Raw genomic sequence first — 13,711 nt, 5'->3', positions numbered from 1 at the left:
GACTCGGACACTGCGGTCTCCCCCGCCCTTCCATCCATGCCTCCCTCCGACAGGCACAGCCTCCTGAGGGCAGGGCCAGCGGTGCGCCTGTCGCTATGTTTCACTGAAGGCGTGTCTCAGGGCGCTGCATGGGAAGCAGCCTCTTCCTTCCGAGGAGGTCTGTCTCAGCATCGCCTTACCTTACGGACGTGACAGGAGAAGAGGACGTTCATGTACTTGTCCTTCCGTTTCAGTTCATTGGCGACAGGGACAAAAGTGCCTGAGGTCTGAGGTGTATCTGGCTTCTGAAAGAGACAGGAAGTGTGATCGAATGATGATGCTTAGCATATCAGATGAAAAAGTGAGCTTTTAGGGCACGGCTTTATTACTAAGCTCATGACGTTGCACACGCTTACTTCTTACCTCCCAATCCCAGGTGGTAAGCTACTAAAGGGCTGTTTTAACAACAAAAGTCCTATAAAAATTTAAAATAAGGGATCTGAGAGGGGATGGAACAGAGCTTTGGGAATAACTGATATAAAGGTGATAGTTAAAAATAGTTGCTGAGTTATGCAAGGGAAGGTTTAAATGGTCAAAGCCATGGTATAGCGTGTACCTGATACACACAGATAGGAGACAGGACACTCTTTTTAAAATGGGGAAAACGTCACCTGTTGTACACTTGGAAGCAATAAAACTTTTAGTTTAGTGTTGCTCATAGGATCTAGTTTCTGAAGGTGTCAGTTTTTCTACAAATTCTTGGAGAAAAATTCTCCTTTTTTTGTTTGTTAAGGGAGCAGGAGTGAACCCACTTAGTTCTCCTGCACTTACCGAAGCAAGATAGTTGCCCTCCCAGGCTCTTTGGAGCCCAAGGTCAGCCCTTTGACCCTTCAGCATCTCCATGGCTGCAACCTTTGCCCTGACCTGGGGCAGGTCTGAAGCAGGGATGGTCTTGATGAGCTGAGATGCTCGCCATCTACGAGTAAATAAACACAATGTATTCTACTGTAGAAACATAAGACCATTCATTCTCAAACACAAGAAGCTGCCATTAAGTAGAATGAACCCAGACTGCTTGCATGCTACCCTAAAAACAGTAAAATGCCTCCAAAATATACACAATCTGGCTCTTTACAGAAAAAGTTTTCCTTTGGACTATATTAATACAACTAGCAAGATTCATTCAGAGAGAGAGAGGGGGGAGGGAGAGGGAGAGAGAGAGAGAGAACGAACAAGTCAATAAACTGAGCAGGCGCAGTCTTTTCAAAATGCTCATTGACTGCAAGCCCTAAGATGCCTGGGACCGTCGTTTGCATCTTGGCTGTTTGTCCCCATATACCTGGAACCTAGGTCAGTGCCTGTGGCACAGCAGGTGCTGAGTGTATATTGTCACTAAATTTTACAAAAACTAATCAATTCTAGGCCATACATAAAACCTCAAAAATCTAAGGAAGACTGTACAGGCCACAGAGCAACATAATCGAAACCAATAATTCTTTGCATCCATTAAAAATATTACTCAGATCTTTATTTGTTGTCATGCACAGGTCTTCAAGACTTATTTCTAAGTCAAGTCATATAACCATACTTATAATCTCGCTTGTGTAAAAGAGGGGGAAAATTCCAAATTATATGTGACTCTAGATGCATATGCATTCACAGAATGAGCAAATGCTTTACATACGTATTTACTCATAATTCTTTTAACAACCCTATGAGCAGGTACTATTGTTACCGTCCTTTTACAGATAAGGAAGCTGAGGCACAGAAAGGTTAATGAATTTGCCCAAGGTTACACAGCCGTTCAGTGGCAGAGCTAGAATATGAACCCAGGCTCCAGGGTTTGTGTTCCTAACCATTACATCATGCTGTCTCTTACGCATGTGTGTTTGTAAGTGCAAGGACAAAGATTTAGAAGGATATAAACTAATTGTTAATGAGTGGTTATTTCAGGGGAAAGAAATAAAATGGGGAGAGACAAGAGGAGGTGTGGAGGATTTCAACTTTATATCCTATATATTTTTATGTTATTTCACTTTAAAAAAATGAGCATGTATTCATGTATCACTTAATTACGTTTTAGATTATGTAAAAAAATGCAGGTTGCAGAGAATACAATTCATGAAGAAACACTTATCCATGCCATGCATTAAAAAGGCTGCCAAGACTACAACTAACATTGATAGCACTACACCTGAGAGTTTAGGTACTTTTGCTTTCAATAAATCTGCACTGTTTGATTTTTTTCTTTTTATGAGCAGTCATTCTTTTGCTTGTAAAGCAAATGAGATATGTAATATAAAATTTTCTTCCCATGCACTTTTTTATCTTCTGACATCTGCCACCAATTTACACCCAATCGCTCAATGACTTCAGTGTTCCATGTGGACCATTATGCCACCAAATGACCGCATTTGAGGACCATTAGCTTAGCTTATGGGACTAGACAGCTGCACCTAAGACAGAGCTAAATGTATCTGGTGCACACTGGCAACAAATAAGCTCAAACAATCAGGAGCAAGGAGTTACAAATAACTAAACACTCAGATTCAGGGCAGTTTAAAAAAATGAAGACTGGATGGAAAGGTATCAAATTTTACATAGGCGCTTGTTTATTTAAAAAATACCGTGTGCTCTAAAACAGTTGTTTCCTCCCTTGTAATTTAAAATCTCCTGGGAAACTTTAAAAAGGACCTCTGTTTGGGCCCCCACTCCCCGGCTCCATTAGACAGGTATTTCTGGAGGTGGGACTTGGGCAGTGGCATGTATTATAAACTCCTCGTGAATTTAAGGTAAGCAGGACAGACAACCACTGTGCAGAAAGGATGGACAGAAATCCTAGTTTGAGTTATTTGTGGTGATTTTAATAGCTATTTTTTGCTACGAGAAGAAAGTAGAGTCTGCATGCCAATAACATCTTTAATATGTCTTGATCCAGGGGTGGCAGCATGCTGCTGTCTATATGGCTACAGGGGGGAAAAAAAATCAATGGACAGTTCTGCTATTTTGAGAGGGGAACAGATGCCTTGTGAAATCGAAGTTGACAAAATTGGAGACATATTCGAACAGCAAATAGCTGAGCCAGTCTCCTGGTCGCAGACCCGTGATTTTTATATGACACATTAAGTGTGCTGCCATAAACGGAGGCAGCACATACGAACAAGTTCTCACCTATTAAAAATGGCCTGTAGGGCCTCCTCGAAGCGGCGGAGAACTTTGGGAGGGGTTGGCCACTTCACGTGCTTCCCGTGGTCTCTCATGGTCTTGACGCCGTGGAAGCGCCGAGCCACCTCGTGGATGTAGGACTTCACCTTGTAGTGCCGGTAGTATCTGATGATGGTCAGGGCTGCCTTGGTCCTCTTGTACCGCATGCGGGCCAGCGTGCCCCGCCACACCTTCACGACAGAGGAAAGAAAAAGACAAGTGTTGCTGGCTGCCTGAGTAGTAGGTCACTTTGAAATCATAGAAGCTCCTCCGCTTATAAACTCAACGGGAGAACTTGCATGTGCCACTCAAATCAGCCAGAGACAAAGCATGTCAATTCTGCCAGCCACCAACAGGTGGCGGTGGGGAGTCGGACCCATCATTCTGGTCCAGCTGTCTACCCCAGCACTGTCTACACTGGAGTGCCTGCTGAGTTTGAAGCAGAGTCCTGTTTTAACTTAATGGGCATGAAAAGAAGAACGCCAAACTACAAATAACGTTGGATAAACGTTTTAAGAATGTTGAAAGGGAACAAGATGAGTCAGAAAACCAAAAGCCATCAACATCTGCAGTTCTCTTATGAAGCCTGGCTTTACACAGATTATGTACACTGGCCACTAGGGCAATGCCACACTGCATTTACAAACTGACCTATACGCAGCCCCTCTCCAGGTGCTGTGTAAACCCCCTAGGATTTAGATGTGTTCCTGCAGGACGGGCAAAACAGATGACCAGTATCTCTCATCAGTGATGTTTCTCTCTCCCTCTCCCTTCTTCTCCAAAATCAATAAAAACATATTTAGAAAACAAAAAACATAAAACAGATGACCAATACCATATGAATCGTCGTTAAAATCTTTTCAGTGCTCAGAAATCAGACAATATATGTCTCAATGCCAGCTTTTTAATTTTTAGACAGAGAGAAGAAAGGGGAGAGAGGGAGGGAAGAGAGAGATGTATATATAGACACACACACACACACACACACACACACACACACACCGATTAGTTCTCCCACTTATTTCTGCACTGATTGGTTGATTCTTGTATGTGCCCTGACTGGAGACCAAGCCCGCTACCTTGGCATATAGGGACGATGCTCTAACCAACTGAGTTACCCGGCCAGGGCTCAATGCCAGCTTTATTCAAGCATGGGGAAGTCGGAAATATATATATTTATATGCTTTTATTGATTTCAGAGAGAGGAAGGGAGAGGAAGACAGGGATAGAAACAACGATGAGAGGGAGTCACTGATCAGCTGCCTCCTGCACACCCCCTAGTGGGGATCGAGCCGGCAATCCAAGAATGTGCCCTGATTGGGAATTGAACCATGAACTCCTGGTTCATGGGGTCGATGTTTCACCACTGAGCCGCACCAGCCAGGCAGAGATACTTATATATTTTTTAGGTTCCCATACTTCTCAATCTCTCAAGCAAAGAGAAAGCTGGTGTAATCTTCATCAATGGCTCTTTCCCTATACATGCTCTCCACCACCACCCCAAGTCTTGCTTCCACAATATTTCCAGTACAAACCCTTCTTCTCCTTTCTGCTACCACAGTCTGCAACAGCTCAAACGACTCTAACGGCTTTCTTTGACAATAAACTCCTGTGTACACCACCATCATGTTCCAGTTATTTACTGCTGCTTCTTAAGTGACCATCCCAATTCTCAGGCTGAGGGTGTTATCTCCCTGCCTGTCTCTGGCCTCTTAAGACCAAGATTTGCAACCTCTAGTTCAAAGCCCACCGTATGGGTTCCCCAGGTTCCTTCGGGTTTCTTTTATTTCTTCTTAAATCCCCAACTGTGCCCACCAGTTTCTCTCAGAAAAACTCATGCAACGCCTCTTTTATTCAGTCACCTTGGGTCTCTTGGTGCAGACTCCTAAATTGGCACCATGTGTTTGCAATGCTCTCCCTTTCCAGCCTGCTGCACAATAGATCTGTTTGCTTGCTCCATGCGAGGAGGTCATCAGGGGACCCCAAAGAGGAACCAACAGGTCCAGGAAAACCATAATGTGGAAGGAAAACATGACGAGGAGCAATCTGTGGTAGGAACCTCGAGTTCACATATAAACAGAATATATAGACAATGGGGCAATGGAAACTCACTCTGTGGCCTCAGTACAGAAACCCTTTTTAGTCAAAAGGGCCCCCTGCTCTGTAGCTGAATCCATCCTACAAATGGCTTTGTTACGCCTCCACCCAGGCACTAAAATAAAGGTTCCTTCTTTAGTATCTTGAAAAACCAAAAGAATACAATTACAGGGTGGACGTCTGTGATTCAATTTCTTAAAGAAAACACATTTTTAAAGTTTCATACTGTTTGCTGCATTTCTTTTAGGAGGAAGGAAAGTAAGACTCCCTGGAGCTACATCTACATATAAAAAAAATATTTAATTTCCAAGAAGTGTTTTATAGAGCTTCTTATTAAAATGTTTTTGGTTAGATGCTTTAGCAACTTGGAAAAAACATTTTAAAAGTAAGTGCTTTTTAAGGCATAGGAGTTGTTTTTTTCCCCCCACCTTTAAAATGTCATCTGTATTCTTGGTTTAGTCTAGTTGAAAAAATCAAATAGTACAGAAATGTTACAGAGAAAAGACAATAGCTCTTCCCTTGCCCACCTAACCCCACCTCGAAGTCCCATTCCACACAAACAACTTTAACCACTTCTTCTGGTATTTACTAATATCACACACACTATTATTTCTTGGTTGATCCTTTCAGACATACCCAAATTACAGAAGTTGGTGATGTAGCTCTCTCGCCATCACTCGAACCTCTCCTTTATCATCCCCATAATAATTACATTTAAAAATTTAAAGTCAACAGTGTTTATATTATTGTTATATAGTACAATTTAAATACCATATCCATATTAATTTGATTCACCACTATATAATAAGACTTCCCTCTCATTACTATGTCAGGGAAAGTTGTTTTAACTTGTTGTTAACAGCTGTCTTATTTTAAAAGTCTGCTTTATTTACTATACTAGAGGCCCGGTGCACGAATTTTCATGCACTCGGGAAAGGGGGGTCCCTCAGCCTGGCCTGTGCCTCTCGCAGCCTGGGAGCCCTCAGGGGATGTCCCCTGGGGAGCAGGCCTAAGCCACAGTCAGACATCCTTAGCGCTGCTGAGGAGATGGGAGAGGCTCCCGTCACCCCTGCTGCACTCACAGCTGTCAGTCCGGCTTGTGGCTGAGCGGAGCTCCCCCTGTGGGAGTGCACTGACCACCAGGGAGGCAGCTCCTGCGTTGAGCGTCTGCCCCCCGGTGGCCAGTGTGCATCATAGTGACTGGTCATTCTGTCATTAGGGTCAATTTGTATATTACCCTTTCATTATATAGGACACCTACGGTTAATGCCAAATGCTCTAATAGACCCATCAAATAGTCAACAATAATTTTTCCAGTTGTCAAGCCCATCAATCGAACCTTTCTCTTTCACATTCCTCTTCAGGCCACTGTTCTCTTCCTGTTGGATTCCTGAGCGCAAGTGTTTCTTTTTCTTGGTTTTCCTCCCTCCAGAAGCTTTCAAGAAAGGGTGCATGGCCAGTGAATTTCTATTCTCTTTAATCTGAGAGTACAAAGCAGGTGCCTACAATGTTGTGTGTTTCGTGACGGAGAAGAGCAGAGCAGATGAGAACAGCCCCTGGACTCAGACTGCCTGTGTTGAAGTCCTGACCCCCCTCTTACCAGCTGGTTTAACTTGGGCAAGCTCCTAACCTAGTTTTCTTATCTGTAAACATGGGGATGATAACGATGCTTACCTTGTAGTGCTATTATGAGGACTAAAGGAGACAATGCACACCAAATAGTGCCTGGTGGGGAGCTGGAACCCTATATACATTGGTTGTTATGAGTATCTGAATTTTTGTCTCCTTTGGTATATGCAGAATTTGTTTGCATTAGTCATATGTCAGTATGACTTGAAATCTTTCCTTCTCAGCATTCCATCTACTCCAAATAGTTTCCGATTGGATCTGATTTTATTCTTCCATGGATCGCATGGACGGGATGTCCATGATTTATATGCCTCATCCCATCTTTCAGCTGCTCAAGCAGAGTGAAGAGAGAGCTGAGGCTCAGGGGTCATTGAGTTCCTTCCCTGATACAAATAAAAGGAGAGCATCAGAGGTCTGCTCCCCTGCCTGGGGGTACCGTAGGCTCCTGACATTCTTTTTGCTATGTCTTGTGGAGATTTTTCTTGTGGCTGTAATAATTATTCCTAGCAGATGCGTCCCCTATTCCTTGCCCATGTATTGATGCATCAGAGGCAGGAAAGATGGTAAACTTCCTTCACTTTTCTTGCCTAAGGGAAGATGTCTTCTTGATGGAAGGAAGGGTCCCCAGTGAAGGTGTGGGTTGTTCTAAGCCTTCCCTCTGGTATATCTTTATACTAAAAGCCAAAGCCTTGAAAAGCAGCAAAGCTTCTCAGAATTCCCTCCTGTACTTCGCCACGTTCCAGTCTTTTCTTTGGCAAACATATTATTTTTTTCTTTAGCACCTTCTTTCAATTGGTCCAAGTTTTTATTTTTGGATGACACTTCTCAAAGTTTATGGTATAAAGTTGAGATCTCTTTTTGGTTTCAGGGTTGATGACATGATTTGTTATTTTTACACTTTTGTTAATTTCAGGAAATTTGGGGGAAGGAATTTTGTGAACCTGCAGTTTAATTTTTTTTAAATCCTTACCCAAGGATATGCCTTTTTTATTGGGTGTTTGTGTGTGTGTGTGTGTGTGTGTGTGTGTGTGTGTGTGAGAGAGAGAGAGAGAGAGAGAGAGAGAGAGAGAGAGAGCCAACAATGTGAGAGAGAAACATTGATGAGTCACCTTCTGTACACACTCTGACCCGATTGAACCCACAACTTAGTTATGTGCCCTGACCAGGAATCAAACCTGCAACCTTTTGGTGTATAGGACAAATTTTTAACCAACTGAGCCAGCTGGCCAGGGCATGAACCTGTAGCTTTATCGTCAACCTGCTCCTGGAGCTCTACTCCTCACCCCTACCGGGTCCCTCCCACTCCCGAGTCTTTCCAGAGCCCTGTGGCCAGGTGAATTGGCTCTCTCGTCTGCCTTCTCTGCAGGCACTTAGATCTCAGCTTCTCCACCTGCTTGGGAGAGTAACTAACCACACATCCATTTACTTCCAAAACCAGGCAGATGCCTCTTGTCTGCTGCTGTTTCCCCATGGTTCCATCCGTCCTTGGGGGTTTCTCCAGTTCTCACCCCTTCCTGCTCAGTGAGGGTTTCTGAGAGAGAGAGTGGCTGTAAATACCATCTGTCATGTTTAACCAGAGGTTTCATCCTGCCGCCTTAACCCTGCCCTGCTTTCCCCTGGTGCACACTTCCTCCGTGGTCAGGCACGGCAAAGCCACATCTGGCAGTCATTAAAGTACGAGATGTACTTTGCAAGAAATGAAGGATTCTAGTTTACACTCTATGAAGGAGTAGGTCAATTACACATCTTCAGTTTAGTCTCAGAAATAAACACAGGCCAGCTCCCCTTTTTTCCTAGTTCTCCATGTTTCCCCCTCACCCCTCATATAATATGTACCGAGAAGAAAATAAAATCCAGTGGGTATAATTGGTAGGTTCTTAGCAAGTTCTTGACATGCTATTCCTTAGTTTTATAGATAGAAATAGTATTTTGAGATGATCTAGGGGAAAATTAAGAAGTAATGAAACAACCAAATCTTTAGTCAATCAACAAATTAAAACCATTAAAATAAAGACAGAGACAAAAAAACATGCACCCCCTATAACAACAACAAAAAAGCGAAGTGCATGTGAGCTTGATCCTTATAAGCCCTGCTGGTGAACTTAACTGTGTGTGTGTGTGTGCGCGCGTGCCTCTCGGAATGTAATTTAGAAACGCCCACCCCTGAGCTGCTTCATCTGGATCTGGTAGGCTCACTTGCCCAGTTAGCCAACCTGTGAACCTTCATGTAGGACTCATACATTTTCTATGTGGCCTTGTCCAGATCCATTAGCCTAGCAATTCTTTAGTGCATACAACTGTTGCCCATTAATGATTTCTTTACTACGACGATGCCATATCTGACAACCCCTTGGTAACTGTAACTTCAAGAAGCAATTGAACCTCTTGGTCAATTACAGTCAGAAGCCCAGCTTAACATGAACCCTAGCAACACCCAAATTATAACTGTTTTGAAGGCAAATGAAACTAAAATTACTCCAGTCAACAGGTCAGGTCAATCTGACGGGCCCTTCGGGAGCCAGTTTTGCACAAAAGCTAACCCTCGGTGGAGCTGTACTGAAGAGGCTGCTTTCTTTATAGTTTGGTTTGTTTTCTTTAAAAAGAAGGTACCCAACGGATAATTCATCGTCAAAATTTCTCAGGTTAAGTCTTTCTCAAAGTTGCTTCTTGACCCAGAACTACAGGGTTCTGGTCAAGTGTCTGGGCATTTGAGCAGATACAATGAGGTGTCTGGGGATGTTTAAAATTTTTCTGAAGGTGTGTACCACCTTGTCAGACCCAGACCCACCTCCATCTAATGTCGAAGTGGCTCACCATCTGGTCAGGGACAGCCGGGCTTTTACCTTGTGTCACCAATGTGCTGACTTTTCTTCCTTTATGCCTAGCATCTAACGCAGTGGTTCTCAACCTTCCCAATGCCGCGACCCTTTAATATAGTTCCTCATGTTGTGGTGACCCCCAACCATAAAATTATTTTCGTTGCTACTTCATAACTGTAATTTTGCTACTGTTATGAATCGTAATGTAAATATCTGATATGCAGGATGTATTTTCGTTGTTACAAATTGAACATAATTAAAGCATAGTGATTAATCACAAAAACAATATGTAATTATATATTCAATATGTGTTTTCCGATGGTCTTAGGCGACCCCTGTGAAAGGGTCGTTCGACCCCCAGGTGGAGAACCGCTGATCTACAGCATGCAGCACTCCTTAAAAAAATACCCAGCACAGCTCTGCTGCAGGTGCTTACAAATGATCTTAATTCAAATGTTTCCTTTGGTCACTCAAAAAACTCAGATAACAACTGTTATCTGAAAGCACCAGCCAAAGGTGCATCCTAACATTCATTTCTGAAGAGTTCCAGATGAATTCTGGGACACAGGGCCTTTGAAATGCTCCCTGAAAAAGGGGTTCCATTCTTATGAGTTTGGGAAAGATGCTTACTGGGATTCCTTTTTGGAGATTCACATTAGCATATGAAAAGTTTGGAGAAGTTTCATGTAAATAAATTTTGTTTAACAGAATTTTAAAAACATATTTGACTGTAGACTCCTTTGTACACAGACTACTCATTCATTTTGAAAGGGGTCAAGATATGCCATCCCCAAATATGCCACTTTGGCATAAGCATTCTCTGGAGTGTTTGCTTATTCTACAAGAATTTCCCAAATTCCTACTTATCTGGGTGGTTTCTCTGGGGAATCCGAAGGAAAACAGGAAATACCTATGATGTCCTAGGAAAACCCAAAATGCCCATGAGATAGCTGGGTAACAACTACAACTAATGCCTTAAAAAGTAAGATATGGTCAAACGCCCCATCGACACAAACCTCCGTGCAAGGAAGCTTGAATTCCTCCACCACAAGCCAGGTTGTTGCGGGCAGTCCAGCACCACCGCTTAGCGGACAGCTCCCTGGCTGGCACTGTGGGGCTGGAGTGCAGAGTCCTCCCCTGGAGGGAGAGGCCCGCATTCCTCAAGGGCTACGGGGGTGGGGGTGGGAGGTGGGGGGTGGGAGGTGGGGGTGGAGAATCAGATCAACCTAGGCAGGCTTCAGATTTTTTACCTGTGAAGCAAACGAAGATGTACACTGGGTGATTTATTAGAGCACCCACTCGAATATTCTATCAGAACAGCTACTGACACTGAGCAAAAATTTAAAAGTGTTATTTCAAAGGTTCTTTTTGATCCAAAGCGCACAAGAAACTGACAACCCCTATCTCTGACTTCTGATTACTGTTACTACCCTTAAGGGAAGGGAGGGAAAACACTATTTCACCATTGTGTGCCAGGATTTGTGCTAGACACCTGACATACATTATAAATAGGTGTTTTAAAAACATTTTTTTTCTTTTAATCCTCACATAAGGACATTTTTCCATTGATTTTTAAAGAGAGTGGAAGAGAGAGGGAAAGACAGAGAGAAATATCGATGTGAGAGAAACACATCAATTGGTTGCCTCCTGCACATGCCCCAACCAGGGTCCGGGCTGGGGAGGAGCCTGCAACCAAGGTACATGCCCTTGACCAGAACAGAACCCGGGACCCTTCCGTCCACAGGCCGACGCTCTATCCACTGAGCCAAACCGGCTAGGGCCTTGATGTATTATTTGTATTGTGCTGGTATATGTTTCTCTTACTAATAATTCACCACAGGGAAAGAAGGGAATACATTTGATGTAAGTTTCTTTAAGTCACACATTAATATGTTTTGCTGGCAAATGCTTGGCTTTGAGAAATGATCCTTTTTCAGACCTGGGAACCCTGCTTCTACAGAGGAATGCGAGTAACCACACACAGCTCCTGCCTGCAGCCTGGCTCTGGTAGTGGGCAGGGGGCTTAGACCAGTGCTCCTCAACAAACCCCTGAACCCCAACATGCCACCAGTTACGAGTGAAGATGTGCCCTGAATCTTGGGGGAAGGGAATAATCTGGGAAAAGGCCCTTGTATTTCTTAGGGTAAACATCAAATATGCTTCATTTTCTTGTCTTAGGTTGTAATTAGTGGAGGAATGGCAAAATAAGTAAGGTCAGATACCTATTCTATACCTAGTTCAAGTTTACACAGCACAAGTAGAACATAATATGATTAACTATGAAGACCATCACTGGTCATAGCTCAATTACAAAAAGAAAAACCACAACTGTGCTGTTTGGATACATGGTTTCTCATACTAATAGGTGATACATGTGATCGGAGTAATAAGTAGGTCATGGTAGAATAACGTTGTGGTGATACAGAAAGAAATGCTACTATTTACAGAAAAATATAGATAAGATAAAATGCCAGATTTGCTCAGCAAAGTTTAGGTTTTATATCTGTACCCATAGTTATAACTATTTTTATTACTGACAATTTTACCAGAAACACAACCTTGTACTTGTAAATCTAAAATATCCTACTACCTAATCTATTTCTTCCCCAAGAAATGTTTTATAACACAATATTGAAAAATTGAGGTTTCTTTGTCATATATCAATCAAGTCAGAACAGATTTAAAATGGTTATCAACAGGAATATGATTAATTTTTCAACTAACTTCCCTAGAATCTATTTTGAAAAAATTATATTTTTATCAGTCATCTGTAATTCTTTTTAGGTAAACTTTTAAAAATACATTTTCTTTGGGTTGGCTTTTTTATTGGTTTGTATGAGATCTTTATAAATTAAAAAAAATCACCCTTTTGTCATTGGTGTTTTCAATATTTTTTCCAATATGTCAATGATCTTTTGAGACTGTTTAAGGTATACTGCCACATGGAAGTTGTTTAAAAAATGTATGTAACCATTTTTCTTTTATGATTGCATACATATTTTATACAAAACTGAGATCAAATAATAACCATACAGTGCTCAATGGGGGGAGGAAGGGAGACACATGTAATATTTCAACAATAAAGATAAAAAGTAAAAAAGATCATAATAATCAAAGATAATAATCATAAAGTGCTTTGCAATGCTTTTATTTGATATACCAGGCCCGTTTTCTCATGGGATTAGATATCCTCCCATAAAGTGATTCTGAATGGCCTCACAGTACTAAGACAGATGCATGTAATCCAGTTAAACAACCCCACAGTATGAGGTATTTTTAGTATCATTGTTAATAAATTCCCGCACACAAATGACTTATGGCAAAGTTTTAGAAACAGAATCGCTGTTGTGATCCACTTATGTTTTCAACGGCTACATTAAAGTACCCATTTCCAAACTCTACCATGTGAATAGTTAAAAAGAATTAACTCAACTGATAGCATAATAGACTGTTGCTATGATTAAATTGCTTTGTTATACAACTTTCCAAAAATTCACTAGCTATTTATTTTCTTTTGTGAATTCTCTCTTCATTTCTTTTTCTGTCTATTCATAATTTCATATAATGATTTGTAAGGGCTTTTCATCACATGAAATAAGCTAGCCTTTTATTATATTTACAAAGATTTCTTAGCATTTTGCCTTTTACCAAATCCTGGCCATGGTTATTTGGTTCAGGCCAATGAAACATGAGAATAGTTTTGCTAGGTGTTTCTGAGAAAGAAAATGTTCTCTCTTTTCTGAGAGAATGTCCAAGGACTTTCTAGAAGTGACTCCCGGAACAAGGAGAAAAAACATGTGGCTGCTGAAATCCTGAGCAGCCACTGTGCAACCACCAGGGGGAGCCACACTTAGAATGAAGATGATCCAAAAGAAAGACTAATAAATACTAGTAGGGTTCCTGCTTTATGAACAAAATCCCTGCTATATTCTATGCCAGTTTAATTGCATTTTCTTTCCTTTTTTTGGGCGGGGGGGGGGGAA

At 42.0% G+C, this 13,711-nt stretch overlaps 1 protein-coding gene across 1 annotated transcript in view; it reads right to left on the bottom strand.

Annotated features, from left to right (window-relative positions):
• The window catches only part of MYO1D (myosin ID), a gene marked incomplete at its 5' end in the record, with an annotated part of 266,794 nt that overhangs the window by 107,998 nt on the left and 145,085 nt on the right, over positions 1–13,711 (bottom strand). The window contains 3 exons of the mRNA XM_081110278.1: positions 180–284; positions 811–955; positions 3,151–3,374. Of these exons, the coding sequence (XP_080966404.1) occupies positions 180–284; positions 811–955; positions 3,151–3,374 (474 nt within the window). The remainder of the gene's footprint in view (positions 1–179; positions 285–810; positions 956–3,150; positions 3,375–13,711) is intronic.

Source organism: Myotis nattereri (genome assembly GCF_964212035.1).
Source record: "Myotis nattereri genome assembly, chromosome: 16".
Classification (NCBI taxonomy): domain Eukaryota; kingdom Metazoa; phylum Chordata; class Mammalia; order Chiroptera; family Vespertilionidae; genus Myotis; species Myotis nattereri.
Note: the sequence above shows the minus strand (reverse complement) of the source record. Positions and strands in the feature narration are given on the sequence as shown.